Here is a 27,736-nt window from a genome sequence, read left to right as displayed (position 1 = left end):
AGTGCAGGCATGAGATGTCATCCCCTAGTTATAATTAGTCAGCATTTAGACATGCCAAATTTACTCACTTTTTTGGTAAATCCGGAGGACAAGAGTCAGCTTGTACAGTGAGATTTTGTTCAGGAACTGAAAATCCTGCTTCGATCTTCAAGAGAAAGGTCAGAGCTTTGTGTTTGATTGGTTGGCTTTGTTTTTTAATGAAGCAATGTCAATAAAGTATTTTAATACTTGAAGGCTAGGAAGTGATAACCCCCAACAATCCCCGCCCCAACACACACACACAGAAGGCACAGGGACCATCATGGAAAAGGGGAGAGAAAGATCAGGGAGTTAGTTCTGAACTCAGTGTATCCTGGACATAAGACCAATACATTTGTGAAATCAAGCCAGCAGTCGGCCTTCCGGCATGGAAGGGGAGCATGGGCTCGATAAGACCCATCCTGAGCTGAGCTGGTATGGACAGTTGATGGCTTCTGGGGACGGGAGAATCAGGCTTTATTCAGAAGGTGGCTCCTTGCTCCAGTGGCTGGCCCCACGCCCATGAGCACATGAGCAGCACAAATTAGAGTTGGTGGGTTATTTTTTTTATAAAAGAGGACATGAAGTTAAGAAGGGGTAGAGAAATAGGTGGTAGTTCTGGGAAGAAGTAGGGGGAGAAGTAGGGATAAACATGATTAAAATATATTGTAATAAATTCTTATAGAATTAACAAAAAATTGTATTAAATATAAAGCTGCATTATTTAGCTTAGATGAGTTAGTATAAAATAAATGACAGTTTGTTTTAAAAAGAAAGATTCCAATTGAATAGCCTAACTTTACATTTTAAGGAACACTGTGTGTGTGTGTGTGTGACTAAAATCAATCTCAAACTTTGTAACAGCAAGTAAATATTGAAGATTAGAGAGGAGATAATGAAATAGAGAACAAGAAAAATTGGAAAAACTGAACAAATTCTAAATATCAACAAAGTTGATCAAACTTTAGTTACATTAGAGGAAAAAAATTCACCAGGTGGTGGTGGCACACGCCTTTAATCCCAGCACTCTGGAGAGAGAAGCAGGAGGATCTCTGTGAGTTCGAGGCCAACATGGTCTAAAGTGTGAGTTCCAGGACAGTCAGGGCTACAAAGAAATCCTGTCTCAAACAAAACAAACAAAAAAACCTCAAAGTAGTAATCAAAAGTGAAAATGCAGGGACTGAATAGATAGCACATGTGGTAAAGTACTTATGCTCAAGTCCTAGAACAGGTCCTTCAAGAAAATAAACCCCGGTAACCCCGGTATTGAAGGCAAGACACAGGTAGATCCAGGGGAGAGAGAGCTTGCTGACCAGTCAATCTAATCAAAATAAAGAGCTCTAATTTCACTGGGGAAGACATCCTGATGTTAACCTCTGGCCTCTACATGCGTCTACACTGGTAAGTGCACACACATATGTGCACACCTATTACACATACAGTGCCAGGCATGGTAACACAGTCTTGTAATTTCAGCTACTTAGGAAGCTGAGGCCAGAGGATCATAAGTTCATGGCCAATTTGGACAATTTAGCAAAACTCTGTCTCAAAAAGTTGAAAATCAGAGCTGATGATATAGCTCAATGCTAAAGCAATTGTCTGACATTCACAAGGCCATATGTTCAATTCCAAGTACCATTTTGTAAGTGGGTGGACGGTCTGGAAAGATTGGTTAAGAGCATTGGCTGCTCTTCCAGAGGTTCTAAGTTCAATTCCCAGCAACCACATGGTGGCTCTCAATCATCTTTAGTGGGATCTGGTGCCCTCTTCTCGCATAAATTCATACATGCAGACAGAACACTCACATAAAATAAATAAATCTGGAAAGAAAAATAGTAAGGATATTTTGTTATTTTTGACAACATGAACAAACCTAGAGGACATTGTGCTAAGTAAAATGAGCAACCATGGAAAGAGAAATATTGCATAATTCTATATAGACTCTAAAGTAATCCAAATTCATAGACACATAGAGTAGAATGGGAACTACCAGACACTAGCAGAGGGAGGTTTCAAGGCAATGATGGTCAATAGATACAAAATTTCAACTAGATAAAAAGAATGAGTTCAAGAGGTTTACTATAAAATATAATTACTACATTTAATAATGAGGTATTTTGTATTAGAACACTACATAGCATATAGGTCTTAAATTATAAATATATAAAGGACTAAATTTGTTTGATTTAGTCATTACAGAACGTATACAAACCTTAAAACATCATATTGTACATTATAAATATATTCAATTTTGTTTTGTTTTGTTTTTCGTTCTTTGATACAGGGTCTCACTGTGTAGCCCTTGCTAGCCTGGAACTCGCCAAGCTGGCCTCCAAACTCACAGGGATTGAAGCTATGTATCAATCACCACACCAGGCTCAATTAAAAAAAAGCAAACATTTTTTTTTTTGTGGGATGTATGCTAAAGTAAGACAGATGAGACCTGGAAAAACATTCACCTATTAATTTATAAACTTAACTTGCTGATAATTGCCTAAAACTTGGGATCAAAACACAAGCTTGCCCTAATTAAATTCAGCTTCTAAAGTTAGCAGAAATTTATATGTAAAAAGCTAACCAAGGTGTGAATTTTTTAAGTTAAACTACCCCAAATGAATTTGTTCTCCACAGGAGATTCTGACATAGCCCTATGAAAGAAATCCTGACATTCCAATTCAGTTGTGACTGAACATAAGCCCTACAAATAATCTGAGTCAGTTTGGCCAAAACCATATAAAAAATATGTAATGTCAGCATTACCTCTCTTCCAGAGTGTTCGTCTCCAATAATAACCATATGCCTCTTAAATAGCTCTAACACCGCACTGTTGACCAGTTCGTACTGTTCCTGAAGAGCATCCCAAGCCAGGCAAATGAAGAAAATAAATATATCAGGTGAGTAACAGAAACAATTCAAAATAGGAACATCAATCAACATACGTTACTGCTCAGTAACAGTGCCTTGTGTTGTGTGAGTCATACACTTTTAGGCTACAAGAAATACTTATTTTACGTAACTCTAGCTACATGCAAGGATTTTATGCCATGTTTCTTTCATATTCTAACCCTACTTTATACTTATCTTTTATCTCTCTGTTTTCTTCCCTGGCATTTTTTTTATTTACATGTTATCCTAAATGTATCTTAAATAAATCACCTTCATTTATGAAAAAAAATCAGGTAATGGGTAGTATATGAACTGACAGCTTCAATATGTATTCGCCAATTGACCTTCACAATTGCTCTATGAAGGAGGAAGGCTGTTATACCTGTTTACAGTCAGTTTGTCCCAGGCCATTCAGAAGTAATTCCTGCATGTGGCTTACAAACTGAGTCTTCTGACTTAGCTTAGTGTATTTAGATCAAGTTGCTGAAATTGTGTCCTAGCAAAAATACTAAAGAAAAGTAAACCACTGGATAAAAGTTGCAAATCTGTGGTTACAAAAGGATTCAATGTAGAGAAAGGAGCCCTCTCTCTTACTATGTATGACAAGGTTTACGGCTTGTAATACTTGTAATGCTTCTCTTTGACCTTTCTCCTTCCTGGAGCACTTCCTCTAATACTTACACAATCTCATACAAGTAAAGGGCATTTTCAAAAGGTTTTTTTTTTTTTTTTTTTTTTTTTTTTTTTTTTTTTTTTTTTAGCAGAACAACGTAGCATCTATATCACCCAGCACAGTCACAGTCATGGAATGCTATAATTTTTAAAAGACAGAAAATGTAGCCAGCAATTGTAGTTCGCTTCTCTAAACCCTGCACTCAGGTAGTTGAGACAGAAAGATTGTTGCAATCTCAAGCCCAGTCGGGCCTCAGTGTTAAATTCAAAGTCATACTTGGGTATGAGGTAAGACCCTGTCAGAAAGAGAGAGAGAGACAGAGAAAGACAGAGGGAGATAGAGAGAGACAGAAAGACAGAGACAGAGAGACAGAGAGAGGAAAAGACAGAGACAGAGACTGAGTGAGAACGGGACCCAAACAGGAAGCATGGTCTGGTGGCTAGGCTGCCATTTGCAGTGCGGGAAGAATCAGAACAGCCGTTAGATTTGTTTAGCTAGGTATTAACAAGGCTGAAATACGAAAGCCTCTCCGCTTCCCTTCAAACTCCTAAAACTAGGCCAGACCAGGATGAGATCTTCTGAAATGGGATATGCTTATTATTAACACTGCAGTTCATGTAACAAGGCTGCATGTTTCCTGGTGTCTCTGTGTAGTTATGCGTTCATTGCTTTCCTTTCGAGCCCGATAGCTAAGGCAGCTGAGGCTTCCTTCTGTTTCACATAAACTTTCCCCTCACGGGTTGAATATAGAAAACACCTACGGACAACACATGAAAAATTATTTTTTCCACAATCTGTTCATGGAAAAACCTGTGTGGGCCAAACAGATACTTCTGTATTAATAGCTCTTAATTTTTTCCTTCATTCACAATTTGTATATTAAAATATCTAAGCTGCCACTTTGAACTGCTTTATACCAAACTTGTCTGCAAGTGCATTTGTAAGGGACTTGAAATACTTCAAGGCCTTTTGACTTAAAGACAATTCTAAGAAAATGGATATACAAAAATAACTTACTCATAATAAATATCAATAAGAACTTGAATGCATGAATGAATTCATGAATGGATAAATGCTAAGTTCCATCTTAAAGACATATAAATGTATAAAGTTGAGTGCAGTTATTGGTGTATAAGTGTGAAATTAACACTATAGGCAATGAGAGAGTTGGGTTTAGAAGAAAAAGGAAGAATATTCCTAGCGTAAAGTGTGGGCAGTCTATCGTGAGTTCAATGACTGCAGGACATAATACAGGCTAGTTGTAATTCTGCTTTTAAAGCTTGCCTATAGACAAGGAGCTGTAGGGAAATGGTAACAGTGACAATCACTATGTAACAGGCCTGTCCTAATGTTATTTTTCATTGCTTCATAACATAGAAATTTTATCATTTCTTGAAGTAGAAATGAGAAGTCCCTGATTTTCTGTGGCTTCATAGATGGATTTGTAACTACAAAATTTCAAATTAATTTATGATCCACAACATCGGCCAGTTCTTTCTAATAAATCAAACTCATTGAATTTTTTTCAATTTCCTTATAAACAAGAAATAATATTATAGACAATAAAATATGAGGAATGAAAACAATCTGACTGGGACAAGGGCTACAAGAAATGCTGGGATATTCAGAGTTAGAGAAAAATGCATAGTAAATTCGCCTCCCCCCTGTACACACAGCAGATTCTGGATGTCACAGACAAGCAGCAGGATACAGACACACATTGTCATCCGTTCACTGTAGTCCTTACCTGAGTTTGAACTAGCGAAGGCCTCTGTGTTCGCATTTCCTGGATCAAACTAAAAACACTGAAGTTCTCGGGAACTATCTGTCAAATCAAAGAGAAAAATATTTTACTTATTTTTATGTTTTTGCTCACAAATCATGCCACTTTCTCACAGCATTGTACTCCTCTGACACTTATTCTTCTAGTAGAGAATAACACCAAGAATCTATTTTTTCTCTCTCCTTCCTACCCTCTCTTTGTTTCTTTCTGACAGGGTTTCATTTAGCCCAAGTTGGCCTTCACCTTGCTGTGTAGCCAAGGGCAACCTTCAGCTTCTTCTACCTACCCAGCGCTAGGATTACAGGTATGTGCCACCACACCATGCCCCAGGTTTGCACAGTTAGACAGATCACCTGTGAAACATTATTATCCAACCACTCTACCAACGAACTATATCCCTAGCCCCAAGAATGCACTACAAAACATGTGGTTTTATTTTCTGCGCATGAGTGCTTGCATACAAATGCACCACTTGGGTGCAGAAGAGGCTATTGGATCCCTTGGACCTAGAGCTGATGATCGTGAACTGACATGTGGTTGCTGAGAATCAAGCTTCTGCAAGAGCAGCAAGTACTCTGAACTACCCTGAGCCATTACCTCCAGCCCCAAAAAAGCATTTTGAAAGCCAATACTTTCTTATAGTTTTCACCTTGGTTTAGAGCAGTGGTCTCTACCTTCCTAGTACTGTGACCTTTTAGTACATGTTGTGGTATTCCTCGTGTTGTAGTGATCCCCAAGGATACAATTATTTTCATTGCTACTTCATAATTGTAATTTTGCTGCTATTATGAATTATAATGTAAATATCTGTGTTTTCTGATGTTCTTGGTCAACCCCTGTAAAAGGGTCATTTGACTCCAAAGGGTCTGTGACCCACAGGTTGAGAACCACTCAGCCCCTATGCCTGAAAAAGACTGATTAATATGATTTTGAACAATTTTACATGATGGATAAAAAGTCTAATACCACAAAAAATAAGGCTAAATAGATAAGTCATCTGAGGTTTTATGAAATAAAAGAAGTTAGAAAATCTAAAGCTCATATTTTAAACTTTTCAGTTCCAAACAGACATAAACACTGACTTCTAGGGACTGACGAGATGACTCAGCAGCTAAGAGTACTGGCTCTTCCAGAGAACCCAGGTTCCATTCCCAGTACCTACTTGGCAGCTCACAACTGTCTGTAGCTATAGTTCCAAGGATCTGATGCTTTCTTCTGGCCTCTGTGGGCACCAGGCATATACACAGGCAGGTGTAATACCCATGGACATAATGTTTAAATTTTTTCTAATTGGCCAAGTGTGGTGGTGCACATATTTAATCCTAGCACTCAGGAGACAGAAGTCAGATCTCTCTCTCTGTCTCTCTATCTATCTATCTATCTATCTATCTATCTATCTATCTTTCTTTCTTTCCCTCCCTCCCTCCCTCCCTCCCTCCCTCCCTCCCTCCCTGCTTTTGTTTTGTTTTGTTTTCTCTTTAGCTTTGGTTCCTGTCCTGGAACTAGCTCTGTAGACCAGGCTGGCCTCAAACTCACAGAGATCCGCCTGCCTCTGCCTCCCGAGCGCTGGGATTAAAGGTGTACACTGCCACTGCCCAGCTAAGTCAGATCTCTTGAGTTTGAAGGCAGCCTGGTCTACAAAGCAAGTTCCAGGACAGCCAGGGCTACACAGTGAAACTCTGTCTTGGAAAAAAAAAATTCCCTAGTGCTGGAGAGATAATTCAGTTGGTAAAGGGCAGGCCATGTTAGCATGAGGACTTGAGTTCAGATCCCCAGCCCCTGCACAAAAGCCAGGCATGTCTGAAATTCCAGTGCGCAGGGAGACAAGTGGGTCCCTGGAGCCCATTGGCTAGGCAGCCTATCAAAATTAAGATTCAGTAGAGACCATGTCTCAAAAAAATAAGGCAAATATTAAGAGAGACTCCGATATGAATCTCTGTCCTCCATCTGTACATCCACGTGCATACATATGCAACCTGTGCACATATCCATGCAAACACACATACGCACACGCACATGCACACACACACACACGCACGCACACATACACGCGCGCGCGCGCACACACACACACATGCGCACGCGCGCACACACACACACACACATACGCGCGCGCGCACACACACGCACACACACGCACACACATACACGCGTGCACGCGTGCGCACACACGTACACACACACGCATGCGCACGCGCGCACACACACACACACACACACACACACACACACTGATTTTTAGACGACAGCACAAAGCTTGATTACGATAAGCCGAAGGAGTCTTCTAAAGCCTGGATAAAGAAAGGAGAGATAAACAATCCAGGGCAGCAGTTCCCAAACTTTAGCGTTTCTCAGAGAGCTTGTCGGCTCACACCCTCCAAACTTTCCAGATTCATCAGTGGGGCAGGAATCCAGAATTTATGTTTCTAGCAAATTCTCAGGTAATGCTGACCCTGAGATGTCGCGTTGGAGATCAAACCTAGGGCCTCCTGTCGTAAGACAAGTCCACTGTTATTAGGCTACATCCTCCCCCCATGGGACCATGCTTTAAGAATCACCAACTTAGGAATTAATTTAATCATAAAACAGAGTAGATTAAAAATAGCCCACTTCATAAGACAAGATGAGTTGTGAAGATGTCCTGAAAGGAGGGAGATGCGTGCAGAAGGAAACATGGAAGTGCTTGCTGGGAAACTCACCCCGTCCTTCAGCAACATCCGTGTATAATCAATAGCACAGATGACACCTGTCCTTCCACAGCCGGCGCTGAAACAGAAGATCACGGGAGCATGTGTGCTTGTGGAGAGAAGGAACTGACAACAGCTGGGAAGTTCCTCGACTTGAGGAGGGAGAAAATGAAACTTCTCAAGTCCTGCCATGTCCCAGGACATGTTTGTCATGCCGCAGTGGACCTCAGATGGGTATTAGCATATTCTCACAAGAGTCCCCAGCACCATTGTTCATAACTTTAAAAGAAATTTTAGGTTCTGCAAAATGTCTCAGGGAGTAAAGACCCATGCTACCTTTGCCTAATAACCTGAGTTTGATCCCCAGAACCCGTATAGTGGAAGGAGACAACCAAGGAAGGAGCTCCCCAAAGTTGTGTCTGGATCTCCTCATGTAGGCTGTGATGATATGTATGCACACAATAAATGTGAAAAGAAGTGAATTTAATGCACCAGTTTAGTTTATACTACATTGCTTCAGCTATTGACTTTTTTGTCTTTGAATTGCACCCTAGCCAGAGTCTCATTTTGTTTGTTCTCAGTGGAAAGTTCATCCAGGGCATCTCACCTGCAATGAACGCAGATGGGAACACAGTCATCTTCTTGGTAACAACGGATATCCCAGATGAGCTCAAGGATCGGGTCTATAGATGAAGGCACATCGTGGTCTGGCCAGTTCTTATAATGAAACTGGTAAATAATTCTAGTTTTCTATTTTAAAAAAAAAAACAGCCAGAATAAAAGGAGAATTCAAGGTTAGGATTCCATCTCACTCTACCAAAAAGTTAATCTGATAAAGTTCCATCTAGATCTTTTTTACTTGCAATTTATTCTGCTTTCTTATATATAGCTCTCAAGCCTTATGAAAACAATTGAAATTAATATGAGAATGTTTTCCATTGTCTTATCCTTAACAACCTCGCCCACACAAGAGGAGGAAGATATAAACATAGTTCAAACCAAATCTTCCTCAAATTAGCGTGTCTCAAATAGGGCACAGACATGTTGGTGTATTGGGTCCCCTTGCCTTTGGCAAGGCAGAGTAGAGTCCGAGGCATTATCAGCTGTAGTGTTGGTCCTAATGTCTACCACTGTTCACACTACCTCTAGCCAGACTACCAAGATCACTTTTATGTGTGAAGCAGATTGGGGGAGAATCTCTTATGAATATGAAGACTTAATCAAGACATCAAAGGCTCTAACTCTCCCTATCACTGTACGCCCAGCCTGAGTCTCACACACACACACACACACACACACACACACACACACACACGTTTACCCGTCTCATCTCAGCAGTCTCTCAACTTTATCATCATCCCTGTTCTATACTTACATTATTGAACTTGGCTTTCAGAGTCCTGATTATATAATCAGATTTCTTTTTCTCAGCTTCCTAAGGAGAAGATTAAATTATTAGCAGTTTCAAAGGCATGCTTTCTAAAAAGTAGATCCTGGAGGCTTTGCTTAGTCATAAAAGAAATGCATCATACTCACACAGAATATAGAAAAAGGGCCAAACTGCAGCTGTGTCTCTCCTGGCTCCGCCCAATAGCGCTCACACTTTTTCTGTTGCATAAAACAGAAGGTAATGGTTTCCCTCCATATAGTATAATCTCTCCTGCAAGATGAAACCCACTCCCTGGTCCAGAAGAGGCTCTGTGTCCTTCATCTTAGGTTATGCACAGCTAACCCCCTTAGACTTCAACTCCAGAAATGTGATTGGGAATCTCCGAAGGATAAAATACAGATATTAAAGGATGCCTGAATTATAAACTTCCTAGGAATCTGGAAAAGTAGAAATAGTGATTGTTGGCCTATCTTCAGCATCTCAAGAACCCTGAAATTGTTGACTGTAACAGTTGCACCAGTCAAGTGCCAAATTCTCTCGGTGTGACTACAACCCCCATCTCAGAATGGCCACGGTAGACCAGAACAGCCAGTCACATGCTTCGGGTTATTTTTCTGATACCACATTTAAAAATGAAAATAGGTGAAATGCATTTTAGCCCAATAGGCCAAAGTATTTAATGTGTAATCAAGATACAACAGTACATATGTGCTTGCCTTGCTATTTTTATAAACTTTAAAGTCCTATATTCACTTTATACATATATAAGTAGAATGCTAAATTTTCACTGGAAATATTTTTATTTATAGCAAATGAAATTTAAGTTTGAAAAAGTTTCACATAGTGCCAAATAAAGCTTTCAGCAGCTGAAGTGAGAGTTCGCTTCAGTTTTCAACCAATTAAAATAAAACCATTGAGTTCTTCAGCCCTGCAATCCCTGGCAGTGCTTACTGGCTACCTGTGGCGGGGATGCTGTTTGGGGCAGCACAGGGTGCGTCTCTAATGGGCAGTTACAGCATCTGACTATCAGAAGGGAAATGGTATTTTTTTCTCCTTTACTTCCTTTCTTCCTTTCTTAACTTTACAGCACAGGAGCTACTGGGGAAATGGATAAAAGGGGTTCTTGGGGGTGAAACCCCCTATGGATTGTATGGTTATTCCCAAAGTGAAAATTAGAAAAATGGCATGGTTTTCCCCAGGCACACTTAGAGGAAGCTCTACCACCACTGCCCCCCACCCAGGCACACTCAGAGGAAGCTCTACCACCACTGCCCCCTACGCCCCTTTCCTTTACCTTTGCGTCACCAGTACTGAAGAGTGACTCACCTTTCCCATCTCAAACTCCATACACGCCATGACAATGACCTGAAAGCGTGCAACAGAAACTTAGTGACCTACAGGGTTAGAGATCACCTCCCGCATGAGTCCCAGCGTCAGAAAGTAGTAAGCATTGTTATTCTGTTGGCTTTGCTTTTTAACCCCAAAAGCCCTAGTGATTTGTGAGATGTTCTTACTCTTCCTTACTTCTGTCCCCACTTCCCTGTTCTCTGTTCATCACAACAAATTTCTTGTCACCGAGAGCGTGTCAAGGTATCGACTTTCGTTTCCTCGAATGAGAATACATTGTAATAGTGATATAAGATACCTGCACTCGCCGGGCGGTGGTGGCGCACGCCTTTAATCCCAGCACTCGGGAGGCAGAGGCAGGCGGATCTCTGTGAGTTCGAGACCAGCCTGGTCTACAGAGCTAAGCCACAGAGAAACCCTGTCTCGAAAAAAACAACAACAACAAAAAACAACAACAACAACAAAAAAAAGATACCTGCACTCTGAAATTTCATCAAGCTATAAGAAAGGCTCTGTTTTTAACAGCTGGGAGGCCTCAGTCATGTCCTGCACCCTGCCCCCTCTCCCAAGTACCAGAAGCCACTCTGCACTCACCAAGACACGGTATTCCCAAATCATCCTCCAAAAGTCCAGGACAGTTGTAGGTAAAGGACCCTGGGTGGCAATATAAGCCCTGGGTCCATAGACACCCTGAAGGGGAAGAGAAATCACGTGAGGTAACGGCAGACAGCATCTTCTCCCTAGTCCTCTCCCCGCCCCCTGTTTTAGGTGCTCAGAAAAACATAGAGTGTTTTTATTTCCTCTCCACCCACCTTAATAAAGTTGGCATTGATATAGCTGGAATCCTCACTGGAAGTTACCAGAGACAGCTCGACCAGGCTGTGGTCATCTAGGACACAAGAGAAAGGGATGGGGTAACTGAGAAATCCTACAATGGGCGATAAGTCAGGTCTCAAGAATGGTAGTTGTTAAAAGCGTTTGATAAGTGAACAAGAAATCGAATGGCTAAATGTTCTTTTGTCGTCATAGATAGTATAATTAATTTGTCCGTGCCATATTCCAAGATGAAGAACAAGTACTTGGTCAAAAAGTGGAGAGGTGGTTCAGATTAGAAGTGTAAGTTTATAAGAAGAAAGGGAACTTACAGGGCAAAATATCCTTGTATCTGTTTTTCTTGATATTCTTGGGCCGCTGAGCCACAGTTGTAGAGTGTGTCTTGTCGGCCCTGTACTTGGTAGACTGCCTCTTCAGCTTCTGTAATACAATTCCAAGAATAATTTTCCAATGGAAGCGGTAAGGGGCCTGGGAAAACAGCTTATTTGGTGAAGTAAGTACTCCCTTGAAAGTAAGAGAACCTGAGTTTGATTCCCAGAGCCTAAAGTCAAGTGTGGGCTGGGAGTGGTGGCACATGCCTTTAATCCTAGTATTGGGGAGGCTTAGGCAGACAGATCTTGGTGAGTTTAAGGCTACATAGTTTAATTCTACATAGTGAATTCCATGCCAGCCAGGGTACCATAGAAAGACCGTGTCTCAAAAATAAAAATAAATACAAAAATTTTTAAAAAGCCAGGTCTAGTGGCTCAAATTGGTAATGCCAGTGCTGGAGAGTTAGAAGCAGGTGGATTCCTGGGGTTCACTGGCCAGTCATCTTAGCCTAATTGGCAAGCCCAAGATCCCAGTGACAGACCTTGTCTCGCAAGATAAAGTAGATGGCTCCTGAGAAAGACAGCGAGGTTGCTCTCTGGCCTTCATACATCTGCACATACAACCAAACGCACACGTACACCACATACAGGCTATCCCCAAGTGCATGCATGTGTGTGTACATGTGTGTGTGCACACACGCATGCGCACACATGCACACACACACAGACACACACACACGGAGGGAGATAAGAAGCTACCTCTAGAGAGCTGTCCTCCTCCACTTTTCAGACATTCTGCCTCAGCCCTTTTAGCATCATCTGGGTCTAGCTTCTTTCAGGACAGGAAGCCAGGATGGCATAGTCCAGTGACTTTGGAGAAGTGAGAAGATCACGCTGCAGCTGAGTCACAGGCTGTTAAGACTTTGATCTGAAACTGCTAAATATTCAAGAAACCAAATAGCTTCTGAAAGTGAGCTGTGTGTGTGCTCCACCCAAGGAACAGATACCAAGAGTATGAGTTACTTTTTTTTATAGGGTCTATTTGATGTCAACAGGAAAATTATTAATTCCATTCATATTTTTTAAACTTGTAGATCACTTTTTCTAAGTAGAAATGGAACTTAAGCTAATTAATTATACTCTGTTTACAACTGTCGAAATTTCAGAGATATTAATTCCGAAGCATTTTATATGATTCAAACTTTAAGCCTATTCTTCTAGCAAGTAATAATCTAAACAGAATCATATTCTTTATGTAGACTATGGTCTGAGATAGGTAGGGGCTATCTTAATGTGCTTGGACAAGAGTCCTTTGAATGGTAACTCCTTAAACCTATTCTCACTGTTTTTTAGTGTAACACTATAAAACCAAATGTGAAGTCAGAAATGATAAGATATGATAATGCCTCTTTGACTTATGATAGTGTCTCTTTGACTTCTTGTCTAGAATTTATGTAGTCCTAAATTTTATTGCTTTTATAATTAAAAAAAGAAAAATGTATGTTCTAGGTCTGGACTTTGTGAGACCTAACCATTTTGTAAAAGAAAACAGGGAGAAGCACCTCAATAACGAATGGAAACGCTTAGTGAATTAAAATGATCTTCATTGTTTTCACACTACTTAAGAGAGAGTTGGTCACACAGGAGGGATTAGTTACCTCCTAGCCGCTAGACCCTCCACAGTCACTAGATCTTTTCTCTCTAGCTTCTTTTGGAAATGTCTTCCTTCCTCGGCCCTCACTAGGTACATATTCTTGTTTCTGTTCTTTCTTTGACTCATTGTGCTGGCTAGTTTTATGTCAACTTGGCACAAGCTAGAGCCATCTAAAAGAGGGAACATCCACTGAAAAAATGAGTCCACAAATTCCAGTTTTATGGCATTTTCTTAATTAGTGATTGATGGGTGAGGGTCTAGATCACTGTAGATGCTGCCATCCCTGGGCTGGTGGTCCTGGGTTTTAGAAGAAAGCAGACTGAGCAAGTCAGCAAGCAGCATCCATCCATGGCCTCTCCATCAGTCCCCGCCTCCAGGTTTCTGTCCTGTGTGAGTTCCTGTCCTTGACTTCCTTCAGTGATGGACTACCATGAGGAAGTGTAAGCCAAATAAACCTTTTCCTCCCCAACTTGTTTTTGGTTATGGTGTTTCAGCATAGCCATAGTAAACCTATCTAGGACACAACATTCCCACTTGCCCTTATTTCTTACTGGTTCTCTGCTCTCCGCTTTCTAACAAAGAAATACCCAAATCTTTCACTCTCGACTCTTCTCTTTATATGTTCCCTCTCCCCCTTCCGAGCTAGTCATATACTCTTATAGAGGGCATATAAGTGTTTGCTAATTTATTTACCAACATTTTGTTATATTTTCAGCATCACTTGGATATGTCTCAAATTTCTATATTAAGATTCAGTTTCAAATTAACAACCAGGTCCTAGATATTTTCATATTGATATCTTATTGCATCCTCCGACTCAGTACATTTGAAACTAAACTAAACTTGTGAATGCCGATGGAACTATCTTTATTCCAAGCAATACCACTCTGGGAAACTAAGAAGGACTTTAGGGTCCTCCCATCCCACAATTCCCAGCTCAGATACAGTTAGCAGGTTCAGCTGGTTCTTCCCATGCGAGGTCTTGCTTCAGCTTTCCTTCCTGCTGGTTTGGATATGATATCCCCTTCTCCCCCCCTCCCCCCGCAAAGGTTCATGCGCTAAAAGTCTTGCTTACCAGCTGATGGGCTTTGAGGAAATGATTGGATTCTGGGAGTTCTGACCTAATCAGTGGGTTAAGCCCTTGATGAATTCAGAATATGACTGTATTACTGGAAGGGAGGACTTAACTGAAGGAAATAAGCCACAGGGGCATGCTCTGGAAAGATCTGTCTGTTCCTATCCTCTTTCTGTTGGTCTGTGTCTCTTTGTCTCTGGGGATCCATGAGGTAAGCAGCTTTTCTCCACTACACCCCCACTGTTACTATGTTCCACCTCACCACAGGCCTACGGCAACAGGGCCAAGCAACTGTGGAGTGGAGCTGTGAGTCAAACCAAATGTTTCCTCCCTTAACTGCATGATGCATCATCACAGGGATAGAAAACCTATTAGACACACCTTAGTTTAGACTCTTTCCAACTCCTATAATTTCTCCTTATTGTCACACTATTTCTCTTCTTCATTCAATGTATTCATTCAAATGTATTGGGTATAATTATGTCAATTAATTCAATTTATGCATTGTTAATCTTTCCAATGCTGCTTAAAGTAACTTCAATAAATTCTTTTTACCACTTAGGAAATAAGTTCCAAACCGCTTAGCTAAGAGTTCCATGAGTTAGAACTCAGGCTCACTGTATTTCCCAGAGCTTTCCAATTAAGTCTCTAAAAATGACTTCTAGATTCTTTCAAGATCTCACAAACTGGTGTCATCATGTGTAATACGACTTCCTTGAAACTAGGGTGTTCCTTTTGTTGTTCATAAATGTTATGAATCCTCGACACTGCTTTTACATTTTACAACCATGGCTGTGGTCTATTTTGACCCACAGGAGTGAACAAACAAGGAATAGGAAACATATCTCAAGTGAGAGCAACAAAACCCAAAATATCAAGAGGGCTGTTATGACTGTTACTTAGTAGCTTATATTTCATACAATACTTGCACGTCAGTAATAAAGATGTACAATTTGTGCAGGAGTTTACTTGAGAAGACTTGTTAAGTGATTTTAAAATGAAAGAGAAAAGGGGAACTCAAAATAAAGATATAACAGACATACCCCAGCACTCAGGAGAAGGCAGAAGCAAGAGATCTCTGAAAATTCAAGGCCAGCCTGCTCTACAAAGCAAATTTCAGGTGAGCCAGGGCTACATGAAGAGCCACTGCCTAAAGCAGCAAAACCAACGGCACATAGAGGAAAGAGATGGAAAAGAGGTATGATAATATAAAATTTTGATCCAACAAATTATCCAAATCTATCATGAGGTGTAGGCAGAATTTTTTTTGCCCTGACCACCTGCTCCCAAATACACACACCGAGCTTTAGTATTAATTATAAATGTGTGGCCAGTAGCTCAGGCTTATTACTGGCTAATTCTTATACTTAAATTAACCCATATTTCTTTTTTTTTTTAGATTTATTTATTTATCATGTACACAGTGTTCTCCCTGCATGTATACCTGCAGGCCAGAAGAGGGCACCAGATGTCATTACAGATGGTTGTGAGCCACCATGTGGTTGCTGGGAATTGAACTCAGATCCTCTGGAAGAGCAGTCAGTGCTCTTAACCTCTGAGCCATCTCTCCAGCCCCTTAACCCATATTTCTTATCTATGCTTTTTCACATGGCTCATAATTTGTTGCCTCATCTTCTACACATCCTACCTTCTAAATGGCTGGCTAGTGTTTCCCTGATCCTGCCTCCTTCATTCCAGCATCCTCAATTTAGTTGTCTCACCTAATTTTATTCTGCTTTGCTCTAGGCCAATCAGCTTCTTTATTAACCAACAAGAGTAATACATAGTCACAGTGTACAGAAGGATTATTCCATAGCAATGAGGCTTCAGAAATGGCTCACAGGGTCAGATGTAGTGATTCATACCTTTAATTGGGGCACTCAGAAGGCAGAACAGGTGGGTCTCTGTGAGTTTGAGGCCAGCTTAGTCTACATACTGAGTTCTAGACCAGCCAAGGCTATATTGTGATCCTGTTTTGTTTTGTTTTTTTTTAAAAAAAATTAAATTTGGCTCAGGGTTATTTGGTGGTTACATCAGTCTTCAATGAGAAGGGGGAAAGTGGAGAGCTAAAATTTCAAAACACCACTATCAAATACACAGAATTTAATTAAAGTGATATTTTCCAAATAGGGTAACATAATAAATTATTCTAATAACTTGGTATATCAGAATATACACTCTTTCTAGCCAAGGATTTGAAATAGAGCATCCAGACTGGCCTTGTTTCTTTCTCCACCCGCATCCGTGTGCATTGCTCCAGTGACTATTCTTTTATTTCTGGGTTTGATAAGACACGGGAAAGCTACTGGGTCCAGACCAGGAACACAGGCAGTTCTTGGAGCCAGTTTTGCACCATCGTGTGAATTCCTATGGATTTCAGAGCCGGAGAGGGCAGGAGATGCTAAACAGCATATTTTTAAACTAAGATGATTATGCTAATGAACTAGCTTGGGAATTTAATTAAGAACATGACACAGACACCTGAAATACTGAGACACCATCAAAGCTTCTGGTGGGCTGGTGTAATTGATTGGCAGGCAAATCCACCTATGGGCAAGCCTGATACTGAGTCTCATCTCTGGGATCTCCACGATGGAGGAGGAAAGGGATTCCTGCACCTTGTGCTGTCGCCTCCACACACGCCCCTCCCCCAAATACACACAAGTTCTTCCACTGAGGTTCCGCTCCCTCCTCATCTCTCTCTTCTCTTACGTTCCTTCAGAAAGATCGGTTTTGATGTTGCCATAGGTGTTTTTGACTGCTAAAAAGAGTCCCCAAACAAGTCTTTCTAGAAGTTTCCAGAGTCAGTACTCTTCGTTGTACTAATTTTATTTGGTTTTGTTTTTTAAAGGACACTCTTTGGGCAAGCTGTCACAGACAAAGGTTATGCATGTGCGTATCGAGGCTTGTTTAATCTTCACTGTGCCCTTTAGAATAAGCTCTTTCTTTTGCTGCTCCTGGAGTCATCTGACTGATGACAGAGGGTGACGCTCACCTAAGCATGACACAGGAAATACCTACAGAACTGTTAACTTAGGAAGTGTGAAAGACTTTAATTTTTTCCTGTGACGTCTACCTGTGGTCAGAACACTCTCGAATCCTCGCTTCAAATCTTCTCTTCTTGCTAACCCTAAAGCTCCCAGGCACAAACACAACAGGGCCCCAAACCTGATAAACTCCAACAGAAACGAGGGGAAAGGTCCAGGGTAAAAAGCAGGGCTACCAGGCGTGGGTTAAGGTTCGGGAAGAAAGAATATGTCAGAGGGTCAAAGTAGGGGCTCCTAGTCCCCTGAAGAGGCATCCTCAAGAGAACTCGATGCGAGAGTCTGTCAGAGGATAAGATGAAGAAGCCATCAGCCTACGGATCCTGAAATAGGGCAGAAAATGTAGAAAGTAGACTCTGGGTGCTTGTGAGCTAATGGTGACTTCCTTTTCTCTGTAGGCCGAGTCTGTCTCAAGAAATGAGAACAGAATGGAGCCCCAGCTCACAGAGTCAAGAAGAGAAGACTCAGTCTTGCACTTGTTTTTCTCAAGTGCTAGTAAATAAATTAAGTCACTGCCAAGAGAAAACAAAGAAAGAAAAACAGAAATCCTAAAACTGTGGTATCTTTGGCTTGAAACCTGATGCTGCAGAGTAGAACATGCTGAACTCTTTCCACCCACAACCCTTTGCACCTGAGAGATTTTAATGTGACTCTAGATATACAGACATTAAAAAATTAGACATCTAATCAAATACTGACAATCAATTATCAGTTTATTTTTAAAATTCATTGATACATACATTGTGACCCTTTAGTACAGATCTTCATGTTGTGATGACCCCTAACTAAAAAAAAATTTTTTTTTTTTTTTTGGTTTTTCGAGACAGGGTTTCTCTGTGGCTTTGGAGCCTGTCCTGGAACTAGCTCTGTAGACCAGGCTGGTCTCGAACTCACAGAGATCCGCCTGCCTCTGCCTCCCGAGTGCTGGGATTAAAGGCGTGCGCCACCATCGCCCGGCTAAAAAATTATTTTCATTGCTACTTCATAACTATAATTTTGCTACTGTTATGAACTGTAATATAAATATCTGTGTTTTTTGATGATCTAGGTGACCCTTGTGAGAGGGTTGTTTGTTGCCCAAAGATAGTAATAAAGCATATAACGTATTTTGTAAAGAAAAACCTGAATTTTGAACAAATTCTTGAGCTTTCAGAAGCTGTCTTGTCCCTCGGAGGCCTTTCTGAACTGCTGCTTTCACCACAGAGCCCCACGAGTTTCCCGTGCACACCTAGGCTCCTGCAATTTTTCTTTCCTAGCCAGGACATCATGAAAAGGATACATGGGCAAGCTTTCTTACATCTCTCTCAATGCTGTCTGAAATCACCTTGTTAACCACTTCTTTCAGGTAATTTGTCTGTGCCTCCCAGGTCATGGTTTCCATCATCTCCTTTCGGGTCAGACAGACCTGAGAGCACGGAGTGTAGATTTTGTTGTTGCAAGTTTTAATAAAACCAATACGAAAGAGGAGAAACTAACGACCATGGGTTGCCTTGCTATTGGCATGAACCTCAGCCATGTTCTACCTTTTTTTTTTTTTTTTTTTTTGGCCATTCATCATATTCCTTCCTGGGTAAGATTTCCTCGAACAGCCTTAGCCTGACTTTCTAAAGGCAGCTTTATCGTTCTGCGGGTCAGCAAGGCTCACTTCCAACACAGGACTCTCAGGGCCCGCAGATATGGATGTGGGTCCCTGTGATCAGTGTTTCTCCAGGTCCCACTGCTGAACACAGCTGCTGCCGTCACATCGTGCCAATCATTGCCAGAAAAGGCGTCACTTTCTTCTCTGCTCCCCTTTTAAGGCCTTTTGGAAGGCACTTGTTCTTGCCAACCTCCCCAGTGCTACTCAGCAAAAGAAATCTTAATATTTATTAAAGATGAAAAGCAAGCCTTTCATACTAATGGGATGTATGTACTGGTTTATTTTTACATTAAAAAAAATAGATTTTGGGTCTTCTGGTCTCTTTGGCCTCGGCAGCAGAAGCAAGATGATAAAAGGAACGTCATCCTTTGGAAAGCGTCGCAACAAGACGCACATGTGCCGCCGCTGTGTGGCTCTAAGGCCTACCACCTTCAGAAGTCTACCTGTGGCAAATGCGGCTACCCTGCCAAGCGCAAGGGAAAGTATAACTGGAGTGCAAAGGCTAAGAGACACTACCAGAACTGGGCGGATGAGGCACCTAAAAATTGTCTACCAAAGATTCAGACATGGATTCCGTAAAGGGACAATCCCTAAACCCAAGAGGGCAGCTGTTTCAGCATCCAGTTCATCTTGAGGATTTCAATCCGTCATAAAATAAATGTTCTGGTTTCCAAAAAATAAAAAATAAATAGATTTTGGGGCTGGCAAGATGGCTTGACGGGTAAAAGCACCTACTGCCCATTTGGCAACCTGAGTTTGATTCCTACATGCTAAAAACAGAAAACCATCTCCTGAAAGTTTGCCTCTGACCTCCACATACTCACAACATTTGCTACACACACGCGTGCGCGCGCACACACACACACATGCACACACATGCACATGTAAAGATTTAGGTCTTGACTGAGTATTTGATACCACAGAACAAAGCAACTTCAATGTTTTCAGAGTTGAGAATATTTTGATTTATAATTAGCAGATCCAAGAAAGCCACTTCACATAAGTAGATAGTGTGAAAATGGTGAAAGTATATTCAGGGTTATGTCAGAAAATTTTGGAAATTCTATCCTAATCTCAAATCAAAATTGAATTAATGAATATTTTTAATGAAGCACAATCAGCAACTCAGACCTCAATTTTTAAAACAAATGTTATAACATGAAATAATCCAAAGATATACTTATCTGACACATAGGCAGAGGAACGATGGTAGAAAATATTAAGTTGTTGTTTTCCATACTTAAACCATCATGTTTTTAAGAATCAAGAAAACCTTGCGTGTATAGTTGTACACACAAATGAAATGTACATACAGATGAAATGCAGTTCATTGGAAAGAGTCAAATCAGAGCAGAGAATTTCCAGCAGTGTTTGTTGGTATTGCATGGCTCGCTTGCAGGGTCGGGGCAAACTGAGCCAGTAAATTGTTTAGAGTCGAGACTGCGGGAAAAGTGGCACCGTGCAATGCCAGTATGTACTTGAATCTGAATCAAATGTTGGCTGTTTGGAGTTCAAAAATCTGTTCTTGCCAAATTTTTTATGACTCAGTTCAGCTACTGTAGTGAGCCGGACAGGATCGCCATTACAAGATGGCGCCGACATCCTGTCTTGTTGGAAATAAACAACTCCATATTTGGCTAAGCCTTTGAGAGCTGCGTGTCCCCCCGCTTCCCGCATGCCCGGGTGGATAAGGGTCCCTGGGCCTATCCCGATGCAGTCTGGTGTCAGCTGTTGGTGGCAGCCAATCACAGGGCGATCCGTGTGCCATTTCCATATATAAGCAGCTGCCTTAGTGCTCCCTGTCTCTCTCGCTTCTTGCCCTTCCCTTCCTGCCCCTCGCTTCCTGCCCCCTTCGCTTCATGCTCTCTCTCAACCAAGGGCACTCCAATAAAGTGTGATCTGAGAAGAATCCTCTTGTGGTGGTTGTTCTTTCTCGCTGGTCGAGAAGTCCGCCGCAAGCTACATGACCCAAATTTAAGAAGCCAGCATACAGAAGGCATAGCAGATGTTGTATTTTGGAGAGAGAGAGAAAGAGAGGGAGAGAGAGAGAGAGAGACTTGGCCCTTGTCTACTAAGGGGACAATGGAACTAGAGTTTGTCTGCAAGGTTGCTTCTTGATGCCTTGTGAATGCAGATGGTTTACCAAGATTGCAACCGAGAAAGCATGAGTACCAAGGAATGGAGTCAGAGCTTAGACCTCTGCAGTCCGCGGACAGGGCTATTAGCAATAGGAATGGATGATGCGGCTGGCCCTGAGTAGACACAGTCATTGGGAACAAGACAGGCGAGGGTGTTCCATTGCACTGGCTAAGGGAGCAACTGAGTAGGCGACAGTCAAACTGGAACTAATAAACCAAGAAGTTTAAATTAGGTATGAACGAAGATATGAGAAAATGGCAAGAGGTGTGTCAAAACTATCCTGGGAACAACTGAAGACACGAGACTAGATGTTCCTGAGCAAATGGCTGGAGATGGAGTCAGGAGAAACCAGCTTCAGAGATAAATACATTTATTCTGCTGCTGGTGGGGGGGAAAAAAAACAACAGCAATAACCCTGCAAATTGATAAATGCAACAATTTACTTCAGTAAAGGCTCATTGGTATGCTCATGTGACAGGCTCATGCTCACGAGTTGTTTCAATTCAACAAACGCTCGAGCACTTGCTGTGCAAGGGGTCCTGTGCCCATGGCCACTTGCTTAGCATCATTACTGTAAATACACATTTTCAAAGCCTGCAATATACAGAGAATGACTAGGCTCTGATGTAGCTGAGCACCTGAGTGGTAGAGCCTTTGCTTAGAAAGGGCGAGGTCCTGGATTTGTCAGTCTGTATGTGTGATAAAGACAGACTCACAGCCAGGTCAGGATGCGCAAGCCTGTGGTTCTGCTACTTTCCTGGGGCAGGGGATCTGAGGCAGGAGGATTGCAATGTCTGCCTGGGCAACTTAGTGATACCCTGTCTCAAAATTTAAATAAATAAATAAGGAAAAAAGGAAGAAGAAAGAAAAGAAGGGCAGGCTAGGGTAAAAGAAAAATAAAACTTCTTTGGAGACCAGCAAAGCTACAATTTGCTCTGTGGTGATTCAAACATGAGAGCACCAGCTGTGTTGTTTGGTTTTCATGAACTCAATACAAGCTAAAGTCATTTGGGAAGAGGAAGCCCTGACTGAGAAAACACCTCCATCGGACTGACCTGTAGGCAAGTCTGAAGGGCATTATTATTGTTGTTATTATTATTATTATATTATTTTATTAATGTCTGGCGTGGGAGGGCCCACTGCAATGAGGACAGTGCCACCCTGGGCAGGTGGTCTTGGGTTGTGTTAGCAAAGCAGGCTGAGGACACCATAAGGGCAAGAGAGGAAGCCGCATTCCTCCCTGGCCTCTGCTTCAGTTGCTGCTTTGAGTTCCTAACCTGCCTTCCCTGAAAGCTGGATTGTAACATGGAAGTTTAAGCTAGATTAAACTTTCCTCTCCAAGCTGGTTTTGGTCAGTGTTTTGTCATGGTAACGGGGAAGCAAGCTAGAACACCCAGGGGCTGCTCGACAACTCTCAACACTCTATGACCACAGCAAGAACGGCATCTACGGAGCCTCGACAGAAATCACAACAGTGACTACACATGCACAAAACTGATAAGCTTTTCCATAAGACACAAGACAATTGACAGAATTTCATCTACATACAGTTCAAAAACGTTTAAAAACTACTGTTTAGCCGGGCGGTGGTGGCACACGCCTTTAATCCCAGGAGGCAGAGGCAGGCGGATCTCTGGGAGTTCGAGGCCAGCCTGGTCTACAGAGCTAGTTCCAGGACAGACTCCAAAGCTACAGAGAAACCCTGTCTCGAAAAACCAAAAAAAAAAAAAAACCTATTGTTTAGTGGAATACGTAAAGCAATGCAGAAAGCCCAAAATGTATTCAGAGAATGTTGGCTTCTATTTTCTGCGGGGGGGGGGGTATGTGTCAGGGTGTGATTATTTAGAAGAGCACCCAGGGGCTTTCTGTGCAGTGGGCATTCGTGTGTAAGTGTGTCTGTCCATTCAGACAGGGTCTCTTAGACCAGGCTGAAAATAAGCTTGAACTCCTTCCTCCTCTACCCCCCAAATGCAGGGAATACAGGTTTATAACACCGAGCCTATTTCTTTTAGTGGTCCTAGGTATTAAACCTAGGGCTTCCTGTCTGCTAAGCAGCCATTGGACCACCTGAGCCACATCTCTAGCCCCAGCAATCCCGTTTCTTGATCTGAAGAACACATATGCCTTCTTTATTACTAACTATGAAGTCGGTGCCATGTGGAAAGCATTTATTGTCTAGATGTTACCCTTTAGAGCTCTCAAAAACTTAAATCATTAAGGACAGTGGATCACTGGACGCAGGAGTTGAGAGCAAAGGGCACAGGTTGTGATATTAGACAGTACATTTGAAATTTTAGTTCATTGACTGTGAGTCATACGATTGTTTCGTGGGTGTGTGGTGCTGGGGACTTGAACTCGGGGCCTTGAGTGTGCTAGGCAGGCACTCTCTTGCTAAGTTGATACCTGAACCGTGATCTTTAAACTTTTCTAAATTACATTTATTTACTTGTTTATTCAATAGGGGGCAGGGTATGTGTGCCATGGCATGTGCATAGAGGTCAGAGGGCAACTTGCAGGAGTCAGTTCTGTCTTTCTACCACGTGGGTTCCAGGGAGCCAACATAGGTCGTCAGGATGGTCAGCAGGCGCCTTTACCTCCTGAGCCATTGTGCCAGTTTGGAACTGTATGTCATTTTTTGAAACTGTTAAATATTGTAGAAATCATGGAGGGAACCAATACTATCAGAATGAGGTATGAACATTGCCTTCATGGGGTTTCAATCTGATAAGGAAGCAGTAATCACACAAAGTTTAAAATTGGAATTGTGGTCAGTGCTATAAAAAGTATAGATCATATTAACAAGAACCTATCACAGATGATTTAATCTATTTAGGTAGATCAAGAAGGGCCCTTGAGACTGGAGAGATAGCTCAGCAGTTGTGAGCATTGGCTGATCTTCTAGAGGACCCAGGTTTGAATCCCAGCACCCACTGTGGCAGCTTACAACTGTCTGTCATTCCAGGCCCAGGAGATACATTCTATTAGAGTGTAATAGAGCCCAACACTGGTTCCCATGGGCACCAGGATGCACCTGGTGCACAGACATACATGTAGGGAAAATATCTATTAAAATGCATTTAAAATAATTTTTAAAAAGAGGAAGTTTTCTCATGGCTGAGGACCTAGCTCGATGGTAGAGCACTTACCCAATATGTGTCGGACTCTGGGTTCAGCCTTCACCATCATGAGAGGAGGAAGAGAAAGAGGAGAAGAGAGAGAATACAAAAGAAGCTTGTCTAGGACATGATCATCAAATGGAAACCTAAGCATGCCTTGGATCTAGCCAGGGTAAGAGGACCACAGGAATGGGGAAGGCAAGAGGAAGCACACAGCATTCACTGAAAGGGTACGGCATTTGGTTGGTCCTGGCACTAGGAAAGGACAGGAGCAGTGTGGCACTTTCTCCTGCTATCACAGCAGGTCTGCCACATCAGCTATGAACATTGTACCTTATACCTGACCAAAGCAGAAGCTAGCCAAGGGCAGCGAGATAGCTCATACATAAGGCTATCTGGCGCCAAGTCTGATGACTGAGTTCAGTCCCCTCCCCACCACATGGTGGAAGAAGAGAACTCTCTCAAGTTGTTCTCTAACTTTCACACTCTTGCCGTGGTACATGCTTGTGTGTGACCACACACACACACACACACACACACCATGTTATTTCTTTAAACGTAAAAAGAAAGAAGGATCTGGAAAGATGGCTCAGCAGTGAAGAGGGCTTTACTGTTTTTGCTGAGGACCAAGATTCAGTCCTAGGCGCCTACACAGTCGTTCACAACCCCCAGTAACTCCAGTTCCAAGGAATCCAATCCTCTCTTCCGGCCTCCACAGGCACTGGGCAGGCACCAAACTGCATATATATGCGTGCAGGCAAAACAACATTCATACACATAAAATATAAATCTTTCTTTAAAAGAGGAGAGTGTGCTTGGTGGCATACACCTTTAATCCCATCACATAGGAGGCAGGGGCAGGCCAATCGCTGGGAGTTTGGGGCCAAGCCTGGTCTACATAGTGCGTTCCAGGCCAGCCAGGGCTACAAAGTAAAGCAGCAATAATAGTAATTTGAAAACCCCAACAAAATAGAAGTCAGGACTGAAATCTGAGCCGTGGGACTAGGTTTCGTTTCTTCGGTTTCTGTTTTGGAGGGGTCCCTACACAGAAGTCTGTATGCCGTTTGATTGATGCCACCAGGCTAGTTAGCAGCAGCTTCATGTCACAGAATTGGTTCTGAAATCTCAGAAACACAAGTCCTGAGGAACCATCAAGAGCTTAAGATGGACTGTGGGCAGCAGTCAAGTGGAAAACCTCCCATTTGATGGCAGCATTTCCCTGGGCCAAGCTGGGCCACTTCCCAATGCCTCCCCTCCCAATGCTATTTTTCTGGTGTCTCATTTGAGCCTTTAGGTGGGGCTGAGGGTGAAGCTCTTGTTTTTCCACTGGAGGTCATGAGTCAGTGAACAGTGAGGTTCCACTTAATCACCACCCCAAAACAAGGCTCTTACAGATCAGGAGCAAAAAGAGCAAGGAAATGATGACTATAAAGCCAGGACAGTGATTTGCCCTTGAGTGGGGTGGGGTGGGTGGAGAGGTCTGCCGGGGAAAGGGGGGAGTCTTTTGGAGTTTGACGGTACTGTAGTTCTTGATCTAGGTGGTGACTGCATTGGCAATGGCTCCTTTTCACTAAATCCACACTTTTTATGTAGTTTTCTAAATATATATGATAGTTCAAAATTACAAGCAGCTAAAAAAAAATATAAGCTGTATAAAGTTCTTAAGCCAAGGAAAACATAATCAGGTTCATATCATTAAGAGACTACTTGGGGCCGGGCGGTGGTGGCGCACGCCTTTAATCCCAGCACTCGGGAGGCAGAGGCAGGCGGATCTCTGTGAGTTCGAGGCCAGCCTGGTCTACAGAGTGAGTTCCAGAACAGGAACCAAAAAGCTACGGAGAAACCCTGTCTCGAAAAATCCAAAAAAAAAAAAAAGAGACTACTTGGGGCCAGGCATGGTGGCGCACGCCTTTAATCTCAGCACTCAGAGGCAAAGGTAGGTGGATCTTTGAGTTCATCACTAGTCTGGTCTATTAAATGAGTTCTAGGCAGCTAAGGCTACGTAGTGAGACCTTGTCTAAGAAAATTAGCTAAAAGTGGGACAAGGCCTTTAGAAGCAAAGAAAACAGTCAGGAGGTGGCTGCCATGATTTGGTGAAAGATTATGGCAATCTCTACAATGGGTTAAAATACAGAGAAACAATCTGCTGTTTTGAAAAATACAACCAAAGTAAAACAGAGGCTGGCGCTGCCACTCAGCTCACATTTTTCCCTCTATATCTTCGTAAATTGATTCAAGAACAACAGTCAAAGACAACCAGCTATCTAAGCAGACATATGGGCAACTCTACCCTGTGGCAAATCTACCCTGAGGACTTGTGGCAGAAAGAATACATTTTCATGACACCATGACCATATGAAAGTTGAGCTGGTATAATATGTTAGCATCAAAGTTGAGCTGCTATATGCTAGCCTACAGTGATACCTAATCATGAAACCCGTTCAGTAAAAACGTCATAGAGTGTTTTCTCATCTAATATCTGGTCTTAGAATACTAACTCTGGAAGGCAAAGATATTCTGTTCACTATTGTATCCTAGGGTGAAGAAAAAAAGTTAGTATACAGTAGGTGCTCAATAAATATTACTGAATGATATCTTTTTTGAGACACAGTCCCTCTAAGTTGCATGGGCTAGCCTTGAACTCACAATCCAACTTATCTCAGCCTTCCAAGTAACTAGGACTCTATGCACCTTCACAGTCCCTTGTTCACTTAATTATTGTACTATCACAATAATTCAATGAGAATAGATGAGAAATATATTATTTTCCTCATTTTGTAAGTTAGAAAAATAAAGATTTTCTTCATTTTTTTCTCAATTCAAAGTTGAAGGGCTACGGTTTAACATCCGTAGATAAACTACATAAAATGTGTGACCAACTGGAAGCATTTCAAAACTCATCAGGTTGGTGTGGTGGTGCATGCGCCTTTGACCCCAGCCATCAGGAGGCAGAGGCAGGAGGATGTCTGTGAGTTCAAGGCCAAGCCTGATCTATACAGACAGTTCCAGGCCAGACAGAGCTACATAGTGATACAACAAAAAGCAAGCAAAACAGAAAGTCAAAAACATGTCAGGTCTGTCGGGTCCCGTGCTCCCCCATGGAGTCGGGTCCCGTGCTCCCCCATGGAGCTGCCCAGCTT

The 27,736-nt window shown here is 42.1% G+C and overlaps 1 protein-coding gene across 5 annotated transcripts in view; it reads right to left on the bottom strand.

Moving 5' to 3' along the window:
- Ptpn22 (protein tyrosine phosphatase non-receptor type 22) overlaps window positions 1–27,736 on the bottom strand; it is a 54,989-nt gene that overhangs the window by 25,504 nt on the left and 1,749 nt on the right. For all 5 annotated transcript variants that reach the window (XR_005973022.1, XR_005973020.1, XR_005973023.1 and 2 more), the window contains 11 exons: window positions 11,930–12,038; window positions 11,597–11,673; window positions 11,379–11,474; window positions 10,764–10,802; window positions 9,584–9,655; window positions 9,423–9,482; window positions 8,655–8,797; window positions 8,060–8,126; window positions 5,325–5,402; window positions 2,779–2,865; window positions 69–145 (listed from right to left, as the gene is read on the bottom strand). Coding sequence is in view for 1 of the 5 variants with exons in the window: in XM_041638111.1 (XP_041494045.1) it covers window positions 69–145; window positions 2,779–2,865; window positions 5,325–5,402; window positions 8,060–8,126; window positions 8,655–8,797; window positions 9,423–9,482; window positions 9,584–9,655; window positions 10,764–10,802; window positions 11,379–11,474; window positions 11,597–11,673; window positions 11,930–12,038 (905 nt within the window). In the remaining 4 variants the exon portion in view is untranslated. The remainder of the gene's footprint in view (window positions 1–68; window positions 146–2,778; window positions 2,866–5,324; window positions 5,403–8,059; window positions 8,127–8,654; window positions 8,798–9,422; window positions 9,483–9,583; window positions 9,656–10,763; window positions 10,803–11,378; window positions 11,475–11,596; window positions 11,674–11,929; window positions 12,039–27,736) is intronic.

The sequence above is a fragment of the Microtus oregoni genome, unplaced genomic scaffold (assembly GCF_018167655.1).
Source record: "Microtus oregoni isolate MIOR12 unplaced genomic scaffold, Mior012 000054F_ref0000373, whole genome shotgun sequence".
Classification (NCBI taxonomy): Eukaryota; Metazoa; Chordata; class Mammalia; order Rodentia; family Cricetidae; genus Microtus; species Microtus oregoni.
The sequence above is the reverse complement of the archived record's forward strand: the minus strand, read 5'-3'. Positions and strand labels throughout refer to the sequence as shown.